The sequence below is a fragment of the Pygocentrus nattereri genome, chromosome 11, assembly GCF_015220715.1.
Source record: "Pygocentrus nattereri isolate fPygNat1 chromosome 11, fPygNat1.pri, whole genome shotgun sequence".
NCBI lineage: Eukaryota > Metazoa > Chordata > Actinopteri > Characiformes > Serrasalmidae > Pygocentrus > Pygocentrus nattereri.
The window spans coordinates 30137302-30151554 of NC_051221.1; the positions used below are offsets into that span (position 1 = coordinate 30137302).

The window sequence follows — 14253 nt, forward strand, 5'->3', positions numbered from 1 at the left end:
GCTCACACTTTACATATCACCCACCCACTGGCGCAGATCATGGGGGGACGAGTGAAAGTGAGGAACCTCAAGGATTTTTCCACAAACTCACCTCTTCCCTCTGTGTCAGAAACACGTCTACCACCTCTAACGTAATAGCAATGAATATAGATGGTCCTCTCTCACCTCTAGTGAACACTGCTCCCCAGGTCAGCTACTGGGTTTTGCTTTTATAGAAAAATTCTAATTGATCACAAACAGAGAATTTATAGATTGCGTCAACAACGCCGTCTGTTTCGTCAGATGTGGTCGTGTTGCCACGCCATTCGTCTGCCATATGGAAATGTCACTGAACAATCATAAGCAATTAGCTGATTCATCTTTCAAAGCCACCAAAGCAAAAGGCCAAATTTGCATAAGGATACAAAAGGACAGACTTACATCAGAGACAGCCTGTACAAGCGAAGATCACGCCTGAAAAAGTGTTCATTAGTGTTAATGCTCTCAATAATCAATCATTTTCATCCAGTACACTCTTTTTCTTTATGTGCGCCAAAAGAGATTTTTAGTGTTTAGTTTTATGGCCAGCAAAGGGCCGGTTAACGTCCTGTGAGTCAACATATCCTTACAATGATGAATGAGGACTGTGTAGTCTTTAGGAATGCATTGATATTAGAATCGTTGGTTCAATACAGATTTATTTTTATGTACATAAAGTATTAAATGATACCAGTGCTGATTCTGCTACATCAACAAGACTTGGCCTTGCCTTGGTTTTGGGATAAAGTGGACTCAGAAATTGCTCTCAGCACCAACTGAGCGAGGTAATCCAACTGAGGTGACTGGAAACGTGTTGAAGATACAGTCCTTTCTCTACGGTGCTTTCTCTACATATTAACAAAACCTGGTCCCTGCTGGTCAAGGATCTAATTGATTCTTTCCATGATGGCTTAGCGGGGGATTTTTTGTTGTTTGTTGATGTTCATTGGTTCCAGAATGTAAACATGCCCTGAAGGCAGATCAGGATGTCATTATTACTGTGTTTTTATTTTATAGAAAGGGATGTATGCTGTTAGCTTTATATCCCGTTAACTTTAGGTGGATGATTCTGAACACGTTTTAGAGAAGAAAAGAGAATAACCTCCCTGTCATTTGCTTCTAAGTTACAATGCAAAGTTGGACTAAGATTGTAATTTAACAATAATATATTGTGCATTATGTTATTTTGTGTTATATTTGACCAAATATATTATAAAATAAGATTATTTATTAATATATATCATGCTTAATTCATGATAAGGAACATGCAGTGAACTACGAACAAATTTCAGTTTTTCCACTATTTCTTATTTTTATTTACATACTCTGAAAAACATCTCCGTGTGGTCTGCGGCCTTGTTTCAGCCACATCTGGGCTCAGACTCGACTGCTACAATGTCTTGGTCTTTGACTTGGTCTCCAGGTCTGGGATTAAGTCTATCTGGATGAGTGTTATGGAGAAATATAACATTCACTTGTAGAGAATTACAAATGCAGTAAAATGAATGAAATGCAGATCATTTAGCAGAGTAGTACAATAAATCCATCAAATGTCAGATTGAAATGTGTCTAATGCCAATGATTCTTTAATACAGTTATCTACTAACACCAACCTGATGTTGATACCATTGTGCATTACTTGTAGTCTTATATGTTATTAGATATCTAAATACAGAGGCTTGGTTTATCAAATGTACACAACAAATGTATAGCTTTGAATGGAGGAATCAGTGCACATTATTAATCATTAGTTATGCACAGACACGCACCCACACAAATGTTCAAGCACGTTCACAATCCCAGGAGAGGGGACAAGAGTAAATGAGTCATGGGGGGGGCAGGTGAATGGTGTTTGAGTTCAATGAGGAGCCTATGTTGGCATGGCGACAATGATCACCAATCAGCCCTGATATAGCAGGATTTCAGAATCCTTTCGCTTCATTAAAAAAATAAAAACTCCCATCAGGCAGCTGCTGTAACTGGCCAAAATAGTACTATATATATATATTATATATATAAACATATGGGGCCTTTGCTGTTAGGCTAGTGCAGTGTGGATCTTTGAACTCTGATTGGCTTGTTTTAATGCTGGGGGGTGAATGTTGCTAAGACAGAGATGGGAGCAGAAGCCTTGCTGTAAGAAAGAAATATAGCAAATAGAGGTGGAGTGATGAGTTATTTCATCTGTGTTTCAAATAAGATTAACTCATGCATTTTCATTTAGCTGTGATGACAAATGAAAATTGGGCTGCTTAAGCCAATTAAGCCAAATTAAACACAAAGAGGCAATTAGTTTGATGAAGAGGTAATATGAAAGCACCACCCTTGAATGTTAATGCTGCTAATAATGAATAGAAACTATAGGAAGCAGTTATGCAGATGAGGTCATAGTAGCTCCACTGGATTCCATGTATTGTTGGCCTTGTTATTAGTTGGTGGAAATGCTTTAGCGAGGAACAGAAAAACTGGATTTAATTCAATCGTTTTGCATAACTACTGCATGGATTAGGCACTACAGGTATTTTTTCTCACTTCCACCTGAATGAACCCCTTGTTCTGGTAGTCAAAGTGAAAAAGCCTCTATTGTGACTGGTATAAACGTCTGTCAGTTGACATACTTCACACCCCTACACTAGATGGCACTAGAGGAGTGGCTCCAGTGGAACACTAGTTCAGGGGTATAATAAGACAACATTGATGCTCCACCACTTGCCAGTCTGTGCTTTCAAAACTGAAATAACAACTTAGTATGCAGTGAAAAAATGATTTATTTAGTACTGATATGTTGGCAGTTTAATAGATGCAGCTAGTTGGGTGGGATAATGGGATACATTTGGAAAATATGAGACTGGAAATATGAGAAGAGCTGTAGTATTTCACTCATAACTACATAACTTATATGTTCATTTCATAGTAGTTACTGAATCATTTAGAATGGTTCTTGAAAAATAAATCTTAAGATCAATGACTAAATAATAATCCTAGGGTTCAAGAGGTTAATCAGACTAGACCGCAGCAAGATCACTGAAACAATAGTTAGATGATAAAAAAAATCAATCTGAGAACTGCTTGGGAAAGCCCCCGCACTGATCCAAAGAAAACAAAATCCTGGCTTAAAAAAGATCGAACATACTACAAGAAGATGGTTGTTCAGAACATTGTACTGAAGAAGGCTGTGGGTGGCTGGAATGTGTTTGTGGTATTGTACTGTTTCCTTAAGATCTTGCTTAAGCCATTTTCAGCCTTCTGTTTTGATTAATGTGCTTTTCCCAAGCAACGTTGTGCTTAATCAGCATAGGAGAAATACAGAGACCTGAGAGTTTGTCCACACCTGAAGTCTCTCTCAGTGCTCCGCTGTATCAGCTCTACTCTGAGCTAAAGAGCGTAGGGTATCTGCCATCTTGACTTCAAGAAACCGTATTTTGAAGACCTGGATGCATTTATTCGGGAAATAAAATGTTCGGGAACAGAAGGCACAGAACTCTTGCCAACCAGTTAAAGGGGGTCCAAGAGACACCCACCAGACGTCTGTGCTTCCTGACACAGTTGCTCTGTAATCATCCAACAGATGGCCCAAGGTTTGCTCTCTCTGCTTCAATTACTGCACAAATAAAACAATGACAGAAATAAACACATCGTCACGGTTCACACACTTGGTATTCTCTCCTTTGTTGCTGATGTAACGTCTTCACTGAACTGACCCCTCGGCTCTCTGGGTCCCTGTGTGTGTGTGCTGTTATGTGACCACCATGGCGCATCAGCAGAGCTTTTCTGTGTTTTATCTTTCTTCTAAAATCTCTCAGCTCTGAAAATAGCCCTCATTTGAACAGCGGGGGAGAATGGAAAAATCCCACCCATTACACAAACACAGCCTAATTCACAGTCACACACACACACACACACGCACACACGCGCGCGCACCGCGCACACACACGCACACACACACACTCATACACACACACACTCTCACACATGCACACGGACACACACACACACATACACACACACACATAAACACACACACACACACACTTCAGTGTGCTTTCTTCAAGGCCAGGGAATATGTCAGACTCACTTCCGGCAGATTAACTATAGTTGCATTTACAGTTGCCAAGCAAATTTTGTGCTTGTGCAAACCTCTATGCAAACGTCAGGGATTAAGTGCAAGTTATTTATTCTTAAGGCTTTCATCTTTGAGAGAGAGGAGAAAATCAAGCTCCACTCTTCCTGCAGATCTGAAAACATCCACAGGTGTTTCTGTCCATCCTTCCACTGTGAGAAGAATAAGTCAGCACTATGAGGCTGAAAGGATGTCAGTAAGCTGTTACTGAGAATAGGAGACAGAGAGAAAAAACATTTGCAAATCAAATAAAGAAGCTGTTGGAGTTCTCAGAAAAATGGACTGACCATCTCAGAGTCCAGACCTCAACATCAATGAATGTGTTCAGGATTGGAGTAGAAAATGCAACCTTGCAAAAAATGGAACTGAACTTGTGGAAAACATCAACAAGAATTTCTTTGAACAACTGAAAGCAAATCTCTCAAAGGTAATAGAAGGTGTAATAAAGGCACATTAAATTTTGATGTGCCAATGGCCGTTTCAACAGGAAATTAAGTAAATGAAGGGCGCTCTGTTTTTTGTACAGAACTGTATGTGTTTACAGCATGTGTTGAAAATTGGACACTGGAAACTGAACCTATGTATAGAATTTAATGTAATACAATAATTAACAAAATAATAATAGTATGATAATAATCATATAACTCCATTCAGATAAAAACCGGCACTACTGGTTTTGTACGTTAACTTCAACCCTTTGAATGATGTAGACGAGTGCTGAATAACAGTGACACTCCACCCAACATAAGGTTTCGTGGGTGCCCTGTCACATAGAAACCAGATTCACTGTATGTGAGGAACAGAATGACGACACCATGAGAAAAAGTAATATAGTAATATTTATTTATTCAATATTAAATTTAGAGTTGTTGAAATTTCATTCTCGAACTCTCAAGTGGGGAAACTTAAATACAAATGAAATGTAAAACTGTTAGTAAAATCTGGAAAGTAACATTTTTGCGCTTTTTTAAGTACAAAAACACTTTGCAGGTCTAGTATGTAGAGAAATCAAAGAGGCAGATGACGGTATTGAATAATGATTCTAATACATAGATCTCAGTTATATGATGAATCATCACTTGCGGAAATTACAGTCCTCTCTGTTGTGCTTAATGAAGCTGTTGATGAATTCCGTCAGTTGAGATGGCAGGAAGAAGAAAAACAAATCTCCACAGCTCACAAAAGAGAATGAATCAATCTAAAACAGTGTACAGTGATCACAGCAAAAGAAGATAATGGTGGAATACAACAAACTCAACACGTCCTCACATCTCAATAACGCTTCATTGACTTCCACTTGATTTCCTTGTAAGCCAAACACGTCATCGTATTATTTACAAATTCAACAATATATCTACATAAACACATACATTTGAAATTAAAACTTGATGCAAGTTATCTGAAACCCAAAATTCATGAAAATCCATCCATTCACTGGCAAGGGTCTTAATTTTGAACAATGGACAAAAATGGGATTATACAAAGTAACATGAACACATTGTTTTTACACACATATGCACAAAAGGTTTAGTGCGCACACACACACACACACACACACACACACACACACACACACACACACACACACACACACACACACACACACACTTCCAGCAACCATACACAATCACACACACACACACACACACACACACACACACACACACACACACACACGCACACACAATCCAAACCCAGTGCACTAAACTATCAACCAATATACTGAAACTGAATGAGGCAAAGAGCAAAGCCTGCAGTGTCCATTCTGTTGCTCAGAAAAAAAGACCCAGATAAAATCTGAGAAAGCCAAATGCCATTTCCATTAACCTCATGAATATCATTTCCGGTTCATATAAACACCTTCTTGCTCTTTCTCTCCACCTAATTGCCTACACACTAGAATAGCTGCTGTAAATTGAACCGGAACTGCACTTCTCAAAAAAAAGGCACAATGTAGTAAAAGGCCACCCTGCACCCGTTATCATGGCCGAATGCAGCTGCTGTGCTAAAAGGGGTGCATGAATGAAAACTATTCCCATGTTTCAATCTGAGGAATTCACACATCGAAGCCGGTTTGGGTTGCTATGGCTTGGTTGCCATGGGAACCAACAGAGTTCGCATGCAGGTCAAGGTGATGACAGTGGACAGCTAATGAGGCTCATGCATGTCGAAGCGACACAGCATGTGCAGATGCAGTATGAATACATTTTGGGTGTGAGCAAAAAAAAAAAAAAGAAAAAGAAAAAAAAAAGAAAATCAAATCAAATAAGGGTGGCGCAGTGTTGGGACAATGGCACCTCTGGAGTTTGTCCGAATGTAATTTAAATATCTGATCTGCCCTATCATCTCTAAGCTCACACATTCCATCCATTATATAGGATAAAGTCTTTCTTTCTACAATTATTTACATACATATTTTTGTCTTGTCAAAAAAGACGTAATTATAAGTGTACATTATAGCAAAAATTTTGCAGCACTGGTTCGTTTTACATGTACAATTTTCATATAATACTAGAAACATAAAGAAGGCATACCTAGTATTTCAGAGAAGCACCACAAGGCCCAAGTAAATGAGCTACTTCTTTCTTAAGCCGCAGGTTTCATAGTTGTGACAATATGGTTTGTGTAATAGTAGCACATTAAGCATGCAGCACTGACATAATTGTGTTTTAGGAGTAACGGAAAGGCTGCCTGATGTTAGTGAACTTATAAGTCTTATAATTTATGCGACAATCACTGATTTCAAACACATCTGTCCTCAGTCCACATCAGCATGCCAGTTTTAGTGCATTCCATGCGAGATCTCTCACAAGACATTTTTAACTCTTTAAATTTATTCTGTCCTTCATTTGACTTCATTTTCCTGTAACAGGCAACTATTTGGAAGTCGAATCATACTGAACATATCCTACTTGCATCACCTAGGTCCCCTGCACTTACACAAAAGAATTCATGGCATTAACAGGTGAGGGGGCCTCTGAGCTCTCATGACCCTGCACAGTGTCCCTTTCTGTCTTTCCGCTATACTGCCCGATAAAAGAGCCGTCCTCGTTGAACTGTCCATCTCCGCCTTCCCCGTAGTCAACTAAACTGTCGTCACTTTCGTCTCGCTTTACGGTGCCACTGGACGGGGTGCGGCTCCCTTTTAATGGTTTATGGTCCTCATTGTCACTAGGAGAAAATAACATGCAGGTGTTACAGGGGGAATGATGAAAGATGTCGCACATAGATTAGCTTGGCTGTTCATGAGAAAAGATGGAACACTGATGTGAACAACATGCCTGGTATAATAAAGAAAAATGTGCCATATATAGTGTCAAAGGTCACTGTAGGTAAAAGTGAGACAATAGTACTTTTATTATCAAATAAACACAAAGTGTTACTGTTAAATAAGCATCCTATTGATTGTTCGTTCTGATCAGGGCTGGGCAATAGGACAATGTTTACCCTTACAGTCACAATATTTCATAATATGCTTTCCTGAGCATGGAGACTCATCGTGGAGACTGTCAGTCCTTAAAGAAGACTGAACAACTGTTTTATTACAAAGACAGCATAATAATTAGTCCTGTCTTACTGGATTTGGTGCCAGGCAGTATGTGTAATGTTGAATAGAAATCACTGTATTCAAAGTTTCAGATTAAGAGAAAGTTTCTGTTTTTTTAAAGTTACACAACTTCCCAGGAAAAAATAATTATTATAACATATCAAGCTTCGTGAAAACATCTTAAAGTATCAGGATAACTGTATTTTGCCATATTGCCCACCTCTAGAACTGGTATAATCCAATGTATTTGCAAATAAGTGATGTTTTCAGTTAAAATACATTTAAAAACAGTTTAAAAATTCAGATTGATTCATGGTTTATGGGGTAAAAATCAAGGCAAAACTGAATGTCTTAATGAATAACAAGCATGTCAAATATGTCATTCTCAAAATGTCAATATTCAAAAGCCAGAACATGAATCAAGGGTGTGAAGTTATGATATATAGAAGCACACTCTCTTCACAAAGGATTAAATTACTCAAGCCCCCAGTAATTACCAACATTGATGTTAAGGTTAGAGTTACTATCTTGGTAATGATTCTACAGCGGCCTGTAGTAACAAAAGGTTAATTTATGTAATTTATAACTCAGCAATTTCCACCGCTAGAATAAAAGTGATTAAATAGGTCATTTTCTGAAAGAGTAGATTTTCTTAGTTACTGTTGTTAATTACTGAATGCTTTAGTCATTTTAATCTCAGCGAATAAGGCTTATATCGCTGTCACATGAGCACCGACCGTGCACAGCCTTTGTAAACAATCATTATCCAGACATTATAACGCAATGATGTGATCAGATAAGCAGATACTTAACAGCCAAACATAAACAAATGATCAGTTAAGACAAAATGTGAAATGAATTCAGCTGATTTGAAATAAATGTGATGATCTGTTGTAATGCACAGTACATAAACTTAAATTGAGTCCTTTGCCATAGAAAAGCTCTATAATGCTATCATAAACATTTAAAGCATCAATAACGATGCACTATTGTCTCTGAACTCACTGCGAGTAATTGTTCGCAGTTGGGACTAGATGAAGTCATGTGTATGATACCATTTAGCTTCATGGCTGGGGAGTATGAGTAAAGTGTAATCCTGAAACGACGTGGAAGGCTTTTTGTCTCTTCTAATCTCAGTCAGCTTTCCACATGCAAGTTTGGCAGTCTCCTCCTTACCTTCCCCCACACCTACATCCAACCGACAGAACACTGATCGCAGAGAGAATGAACAACAATGGTCAAAAAGGATGCTCATACTGAATCTCTGTCCGGGACATGACATACTGGAAGCTAAGATCAACTGTGAGCTACTGTAATGCAAGGGCAGGAGCTTCAGAGGCTCTGACCTGAAGACGTGACTGTCACTAAATCATTTAAACATGGAGGCTTGTCTTGACCTCGATAGAGCAAGAAATCAGTGCCATGTAAACACACACGACAATCATTACAAAAGGTGAATGTGGAAAAAGAATGAGGACCAGACAACAAGTGAAATAATTAGTCATTGGGGTTAGAGGGGTTAAACATGGGAGGGTAATAAAAACGCTCCATCAAAATTCACAAAACAGCGTAAATATGCTTCAGTACATAAAAACATGTTGGTGTATAAACAATGAAAAAAGCAAAAATCATCAACTAATTGTCACCACTGGGCTCTATGAGTGCTCAGTATTTCTATAGGCTATGGACACCCAGCTATTCAGTCCTCATATTACAACTGCATGTTCTTCTGTATTCATCACAGGACTCATCAGTCTCATAAGAAACTTCTACAAAATACTCCAGTCCAGCAAGCTGACACAATGAGTTTAAATGGAAAAGTAGAAATAAAAAAACATCTTGTTAGCAGAAAACTATGGCCCTCTCTTGTGCTATGTACTGTATCATACGTAAACGTACATATATTCATGACTTTGTACATCATCCACTCAAAACATTTATCTAAAGACATTTTATGTACAGCCATGCATAGTACATTAAGTTATATATATGTATATATATATCATCATTTAGATTAATTACAAATTGAAAATAAAAGGACAGCAAATAAAAAAGTCATGTGTTAATAATATACAAAATATTAGGCATAAAACCAAGACCAGCATATGTAAGCTTAAGCAAAAAATAAAGTACAAAAAATGTTGAAAAGTACAGTGTTTGAAAAGTAAAGTGCTTGATTTTTATCGCTTGTGTGCACGCAACTTGATAAGCAGCTAAAGACCAGGAAGAAACTGATTACAATAGCAAACATCATAAGAAAATTGCTTTCAGTAGTAAGAGAATCTTCTCTGTGCTCAGTTAACTGAATGTTTTCCTAGTCACTGTCGTACCAACACCTTTGCACGCATTTTTTTCAGATTTCTGCTGCTCCTCAGGCTGTGAACATTTCATAAAAACAGACAAATAGAAAGTGTCCTTCTACAATAAAGTAAGGAATGTACCATCTAAAATCCATCTAAAATAAAATCTCTCTGAAATAGAATACCATCTAAAATCGGAGACCACCAGTGATAATGCTTCTATTTTGCATTCTTTCCTAATTTAATACAAAGTTCTGAATTACATAGAATTTTATCAGCATAACAAAAGTAGAATCTTTTAAATATATACATGAATTTCAGAACTTCTCAGTATTTGGTATGACCACCTTTTGCTTTAATAATGGCATGCACTCAAGCTGGCATCAACTCCACATGTTTGTGCAAAAGCTTCTAATCGGTGGATCATTTTCAACTAAGAGCCATTTAAACACAAGCTTCAGTAGAAGTAATAAGACTCTGGCCTTTTGTACAAAGGCACTAACATGGCCAATATCACCAATTTGCTTAAATTCATTAATGACCTAGAAATAGTGCAGTCTTGAATATTCCTTGATCATTTTACTTGTTATAACTTTTCTTTGTTTGAATTTCTCAAGAATTCTGTTTATTTCCAGGTAAAAATCCATGATTTTCGTTGTGGCTTTTGGACCCCCCTTTAACGTTACCATTTCGGTTTTGTTATGACAGCAACAATGTATGGATACTCTGTATTATGGATATGAATGCATATTGCATTTGCATAATTATTCAGCCAGCTGATTTCAATGAACTCAAATCAAAGAGGCAAACAAGCATGTATAATCTGTCTAAAACTGTGACAGTTAAACTTTCATAAATGCAGAGCAAGAGTAAATATATAACCTGCTTCTATTATATATGATGAAAGTTAAAAATTCTGTAAAACCAACAAGAAGGAGAGTACCTGAACTAATGTCTTGCATTTTGAGTATTATGGATGTCTTACACCATCAAACAGTTGGTGAAAAATCAACCATTAACACATTTATGGCATAGAAGAATAAGGCCAACCTGCCCCAATAAATAAAACCAGGGACGAGCTGTGCTTTAACTCCAGAGATAATGAGGTTTCCTGTCCTTCGTAGTCCCATGTTCTTCACAGCTGAAGCAGGTGTGATAGTTCATGATGGGGAAAAAAGACTTTCTCCAGAGGGCTGTTTTGGGGTGAAGGTAGAGGGAGAAGGGAGGTTTTCCCCACAGGCCTGCTCATTGTTCTCTCACCTGTACTCTCCAAAAGTTATATCATCATCCTTCATGGGCTGGATCTCAGGATCTGCATGTGCATCTTCCTTCTCTTTCACTGGCAAAACAAGTAGAACTTTAGTAAAGGAGAATGTGAGGTTCTCTGTTGTGTAGCTCCAGTGGACCATATACCAAGATAACCCAACTATTATCAAATAAACATTGAAAACAGACCTTGAAAACAGATATTCACTGTTACAAGTACAATGTATTCTGGCTTTTTTCTCACCTGGGTATTTGCCCCCCTTGTTCCTCTTGATGAAGCAGACGATGAGGAGAACCAGAATAAGGAGAGCGATGGCACACATGAGCCCAATGAACCAACCCTGGGTAGCAATGTCCACCTGTCTACTGGCCATAGCTGAGGGAAGGGAGAGTAAGGAGGGTCAGTTAGACAAAAAATGATAGCTATAGCAAAGTATCGACCTATAGCTGACGTGCAAATCCACTGATGTCCACAAATGGATGAGGAGAGGAACATTCTCAATGGGTACAAAGAAAAACACTGGAGCTTTATTACGATAGTTGCAGTTCATTCAGTTCAGTTATATACTGACTGTGCTTAAAATAATTCAACCTCCTGATGATGAAAGACATGCGCTCACTAGGTTACTTTTCATTAATGCATGATTATGAGCACTGTAGAGTCACAAAAGTATTCATAAAAAAGAAAAATCACACAAGGGGGGGGGGTTTCAAAGGGAGATAGAACCAAAATGATGACAGGTCTCTCATAAGTGTAGTATTATCATATAATCATACAGAACTTGATAGATATACTGTTCTATGTAAACACAAATATCATGCAGGAACTATATAACTCAACAGAGATGAAAAAGTCTTGAATATTTCTACTCGATGGCCTGAAAACAAGTGATCATGCTTAGGAACAAAGACACTCCACATGAGTCACAAATGGGATGCAGGATTTAAAAGCTCATGCCGGTCTGCAACAGATAAACTACATTTCCCATGAAGCCACGGGGTCAAGGCCAATCAGGGCCTCACCTGGTAGTGTTACCAGTAACTCCTCAGAACGGTGGACTGTTTGGTCTGTGTGGCCTTTAGCCACCAGACGCACTTTGTATGCCAGCCCTTCCTTTAAACCTTTAAGCACATGGGACTGCGATCCATTTACCATCTCTTTTTGCCAGTCTTCATTGCCTAAGGGGGTTCCAGTGAGAGGAACACATCAAATCCACACTCTGGCGTTGCAAATTACTATATTCTACACACTTCATGCAATAAGTTAGGTCACTACAACCACTCATCATCAATATTAATCTTTTTTTTAAGTTAAAAAAGTTTTAAGTTTAGTCTATCTATCTTACTAGCATAATTAATTCTATGAAAAATCTATAATAAGTGTACATGACATACAGTTATTAAATTTAAATGAACTCAATGAGGTGTGAATGTCAATGGTTTGTATATTAGTATGACATGAGTTCTTCCCCCCAAAAAAGTTAAATTATTAGGCCATTGACATACTGTAACATGTAATATTAAAGTGATTTTACTGAAAGCAGGACAAGAAAATATCCATCATCTATCAAGACAAATCCCAGAACTAATTATAACATTAATGAGATCTCTACATCAAAAAACTGTCATTGTTACACTGCTCAATTACCAAAATTCAGTCAATAGAATTACACGTTGTACTTGTTAATAAGCTTTACGTTTTTTTCCCCCCAAATTAAACAACATATCAAATATAGACCATCTTTATATGTATTTACCAAAGGTTTTGTAATAACAGCATAATACACTGATCAAAAAAATAAATGGAACACTCTAATAACACATCCTAGATCTGAATGAATGAAATATTCTCATTGAATACTTTGTTCTGTACAAAGTTGAATGTGCTGACAACAAAATCACACAATAATCAATGGAAATCAAATTTATTAACCAATGGAGGCCTGGGTTTGGAGTCACACACAAAATTAAAGTGGAAAAACACTACAGGCTGATCCAACTTTGATGTGATGTCCTTAAAACAAGTCAAAATGAGGCTCAGTATTATGTGTGGCCTCCACGTGCCTGTATGACCTCCCTACAACGCCTGGGCATGCTCCTGATGAGGTGGCGGACTAAAGCATCCGCCAACTCCTGGACAGTCTGTGATGCAACGTGGCATTGGTGGATGGAGCGAGACATGATGTCCTAGATGTGCTCAATCAGATTCAGGTCTGAGGAACGGGCGGGCCAGTCCATAGCTTCAATGCCTTCATCTTGCAGGAACTGCTGACACACTCCAGCCACATGAGGTCTAGCACTGTCCTGCATTAGGAGGAACCCAGGGCCAACCGCACCAGCATATGGACTCACAAGGGGTCTGAGGATCTCATCCCGGTACCTAATAGCAGTCAGGCTACTGTGCGGCCCTCCAAAGAAATGCCACCCCACACCATTACTGACCCACTGCCAAAACCGGTCATGCTGAAGGATGTTGCAGGCAGCAGATCGCTCTCCACAGCATCTCCAGACTCTGTCACGTCTGTCACATGTGCTCAGTGTGAACCTGCTTTCATCTGTGAAGAGCACAGGGCACCAGTGGCGAATTTGCCAATCCTGGTGTTCTCTGGCAAATGCCAAGTGTCCTGCACGGTGTTGGGCTGTGAGCACAACCCCCATCTGTGGACATCAGGCCCTCATACCATCCTCATGGAGTCGGTTTCTAACCGTTTGTGCAAACACATGCACATTTGTGGCCTGCTGGAGGTCATTTTGCAGGGCTCTGGCAGTGCTCCTCCTGTTCCTCCTTGCACAAAGGCGGAGGTAGCGGTCCTGCTGCTGGGTTGTTGCCCTCCTACGGCCTCCTCCACGTCTCCTGGTGTACTGGCCTGTCTCCTGGTAGCACCTCCAGCCTCTGGACACTACGCTGACAGACACAGCAAACCTTCTTGCCACAGCTCGCATTGATGTGCCATCCTGGATGAGCTGCACTACCTGAGTAACTTGTGTGGGTTTTAGAGTCC

The 14253-nt window shown here is 38.9% G+C and overlaps 1 protein-coding gene across 15 annotated transcripts in view; it reads right to left on the reverse strand.

Annotated features, from left to right (window-relative positions):
* Positions 1-5594: 5594 nt before the first annotated feature.
* LOC108428399 (neuronal cell adhesion molecule-like) overlaps positions 5595-14253 on the reverse strand; it is a 108952-nt gene continuing 100293 nt past the window's right edge. For 11 of the 15 annotated variants that reach the window (XM_017699361.2, XM_037542528.1, XM_017699358.2 and 8 more), the window contains 4 exons: positions 12275-12430; positions 11496-11627; positions 11246-11324; positions 5595-7309 (listed from right to left, as the gene is read on the reverse strand). In XM_017699361.2, the coding sequence (XP_017554850.1) occupies positions 7075-7309; positions 11246-11324; positions 11496-11627; positions 12275-12430 (602 nt within the window). In that variant the 3' untranslated portion in view covers positions 5595-7074. The remainder of the gene's footprint in view (positions 7310-11245; positions 11325-11495; positions 11628-12274; positions 12431-14253) is intronic. The other 4 variants (XM_017699365.2, XM_037542529.1, XM_037542530.1 and 1 more) reach the window with 1 other exon arrangement.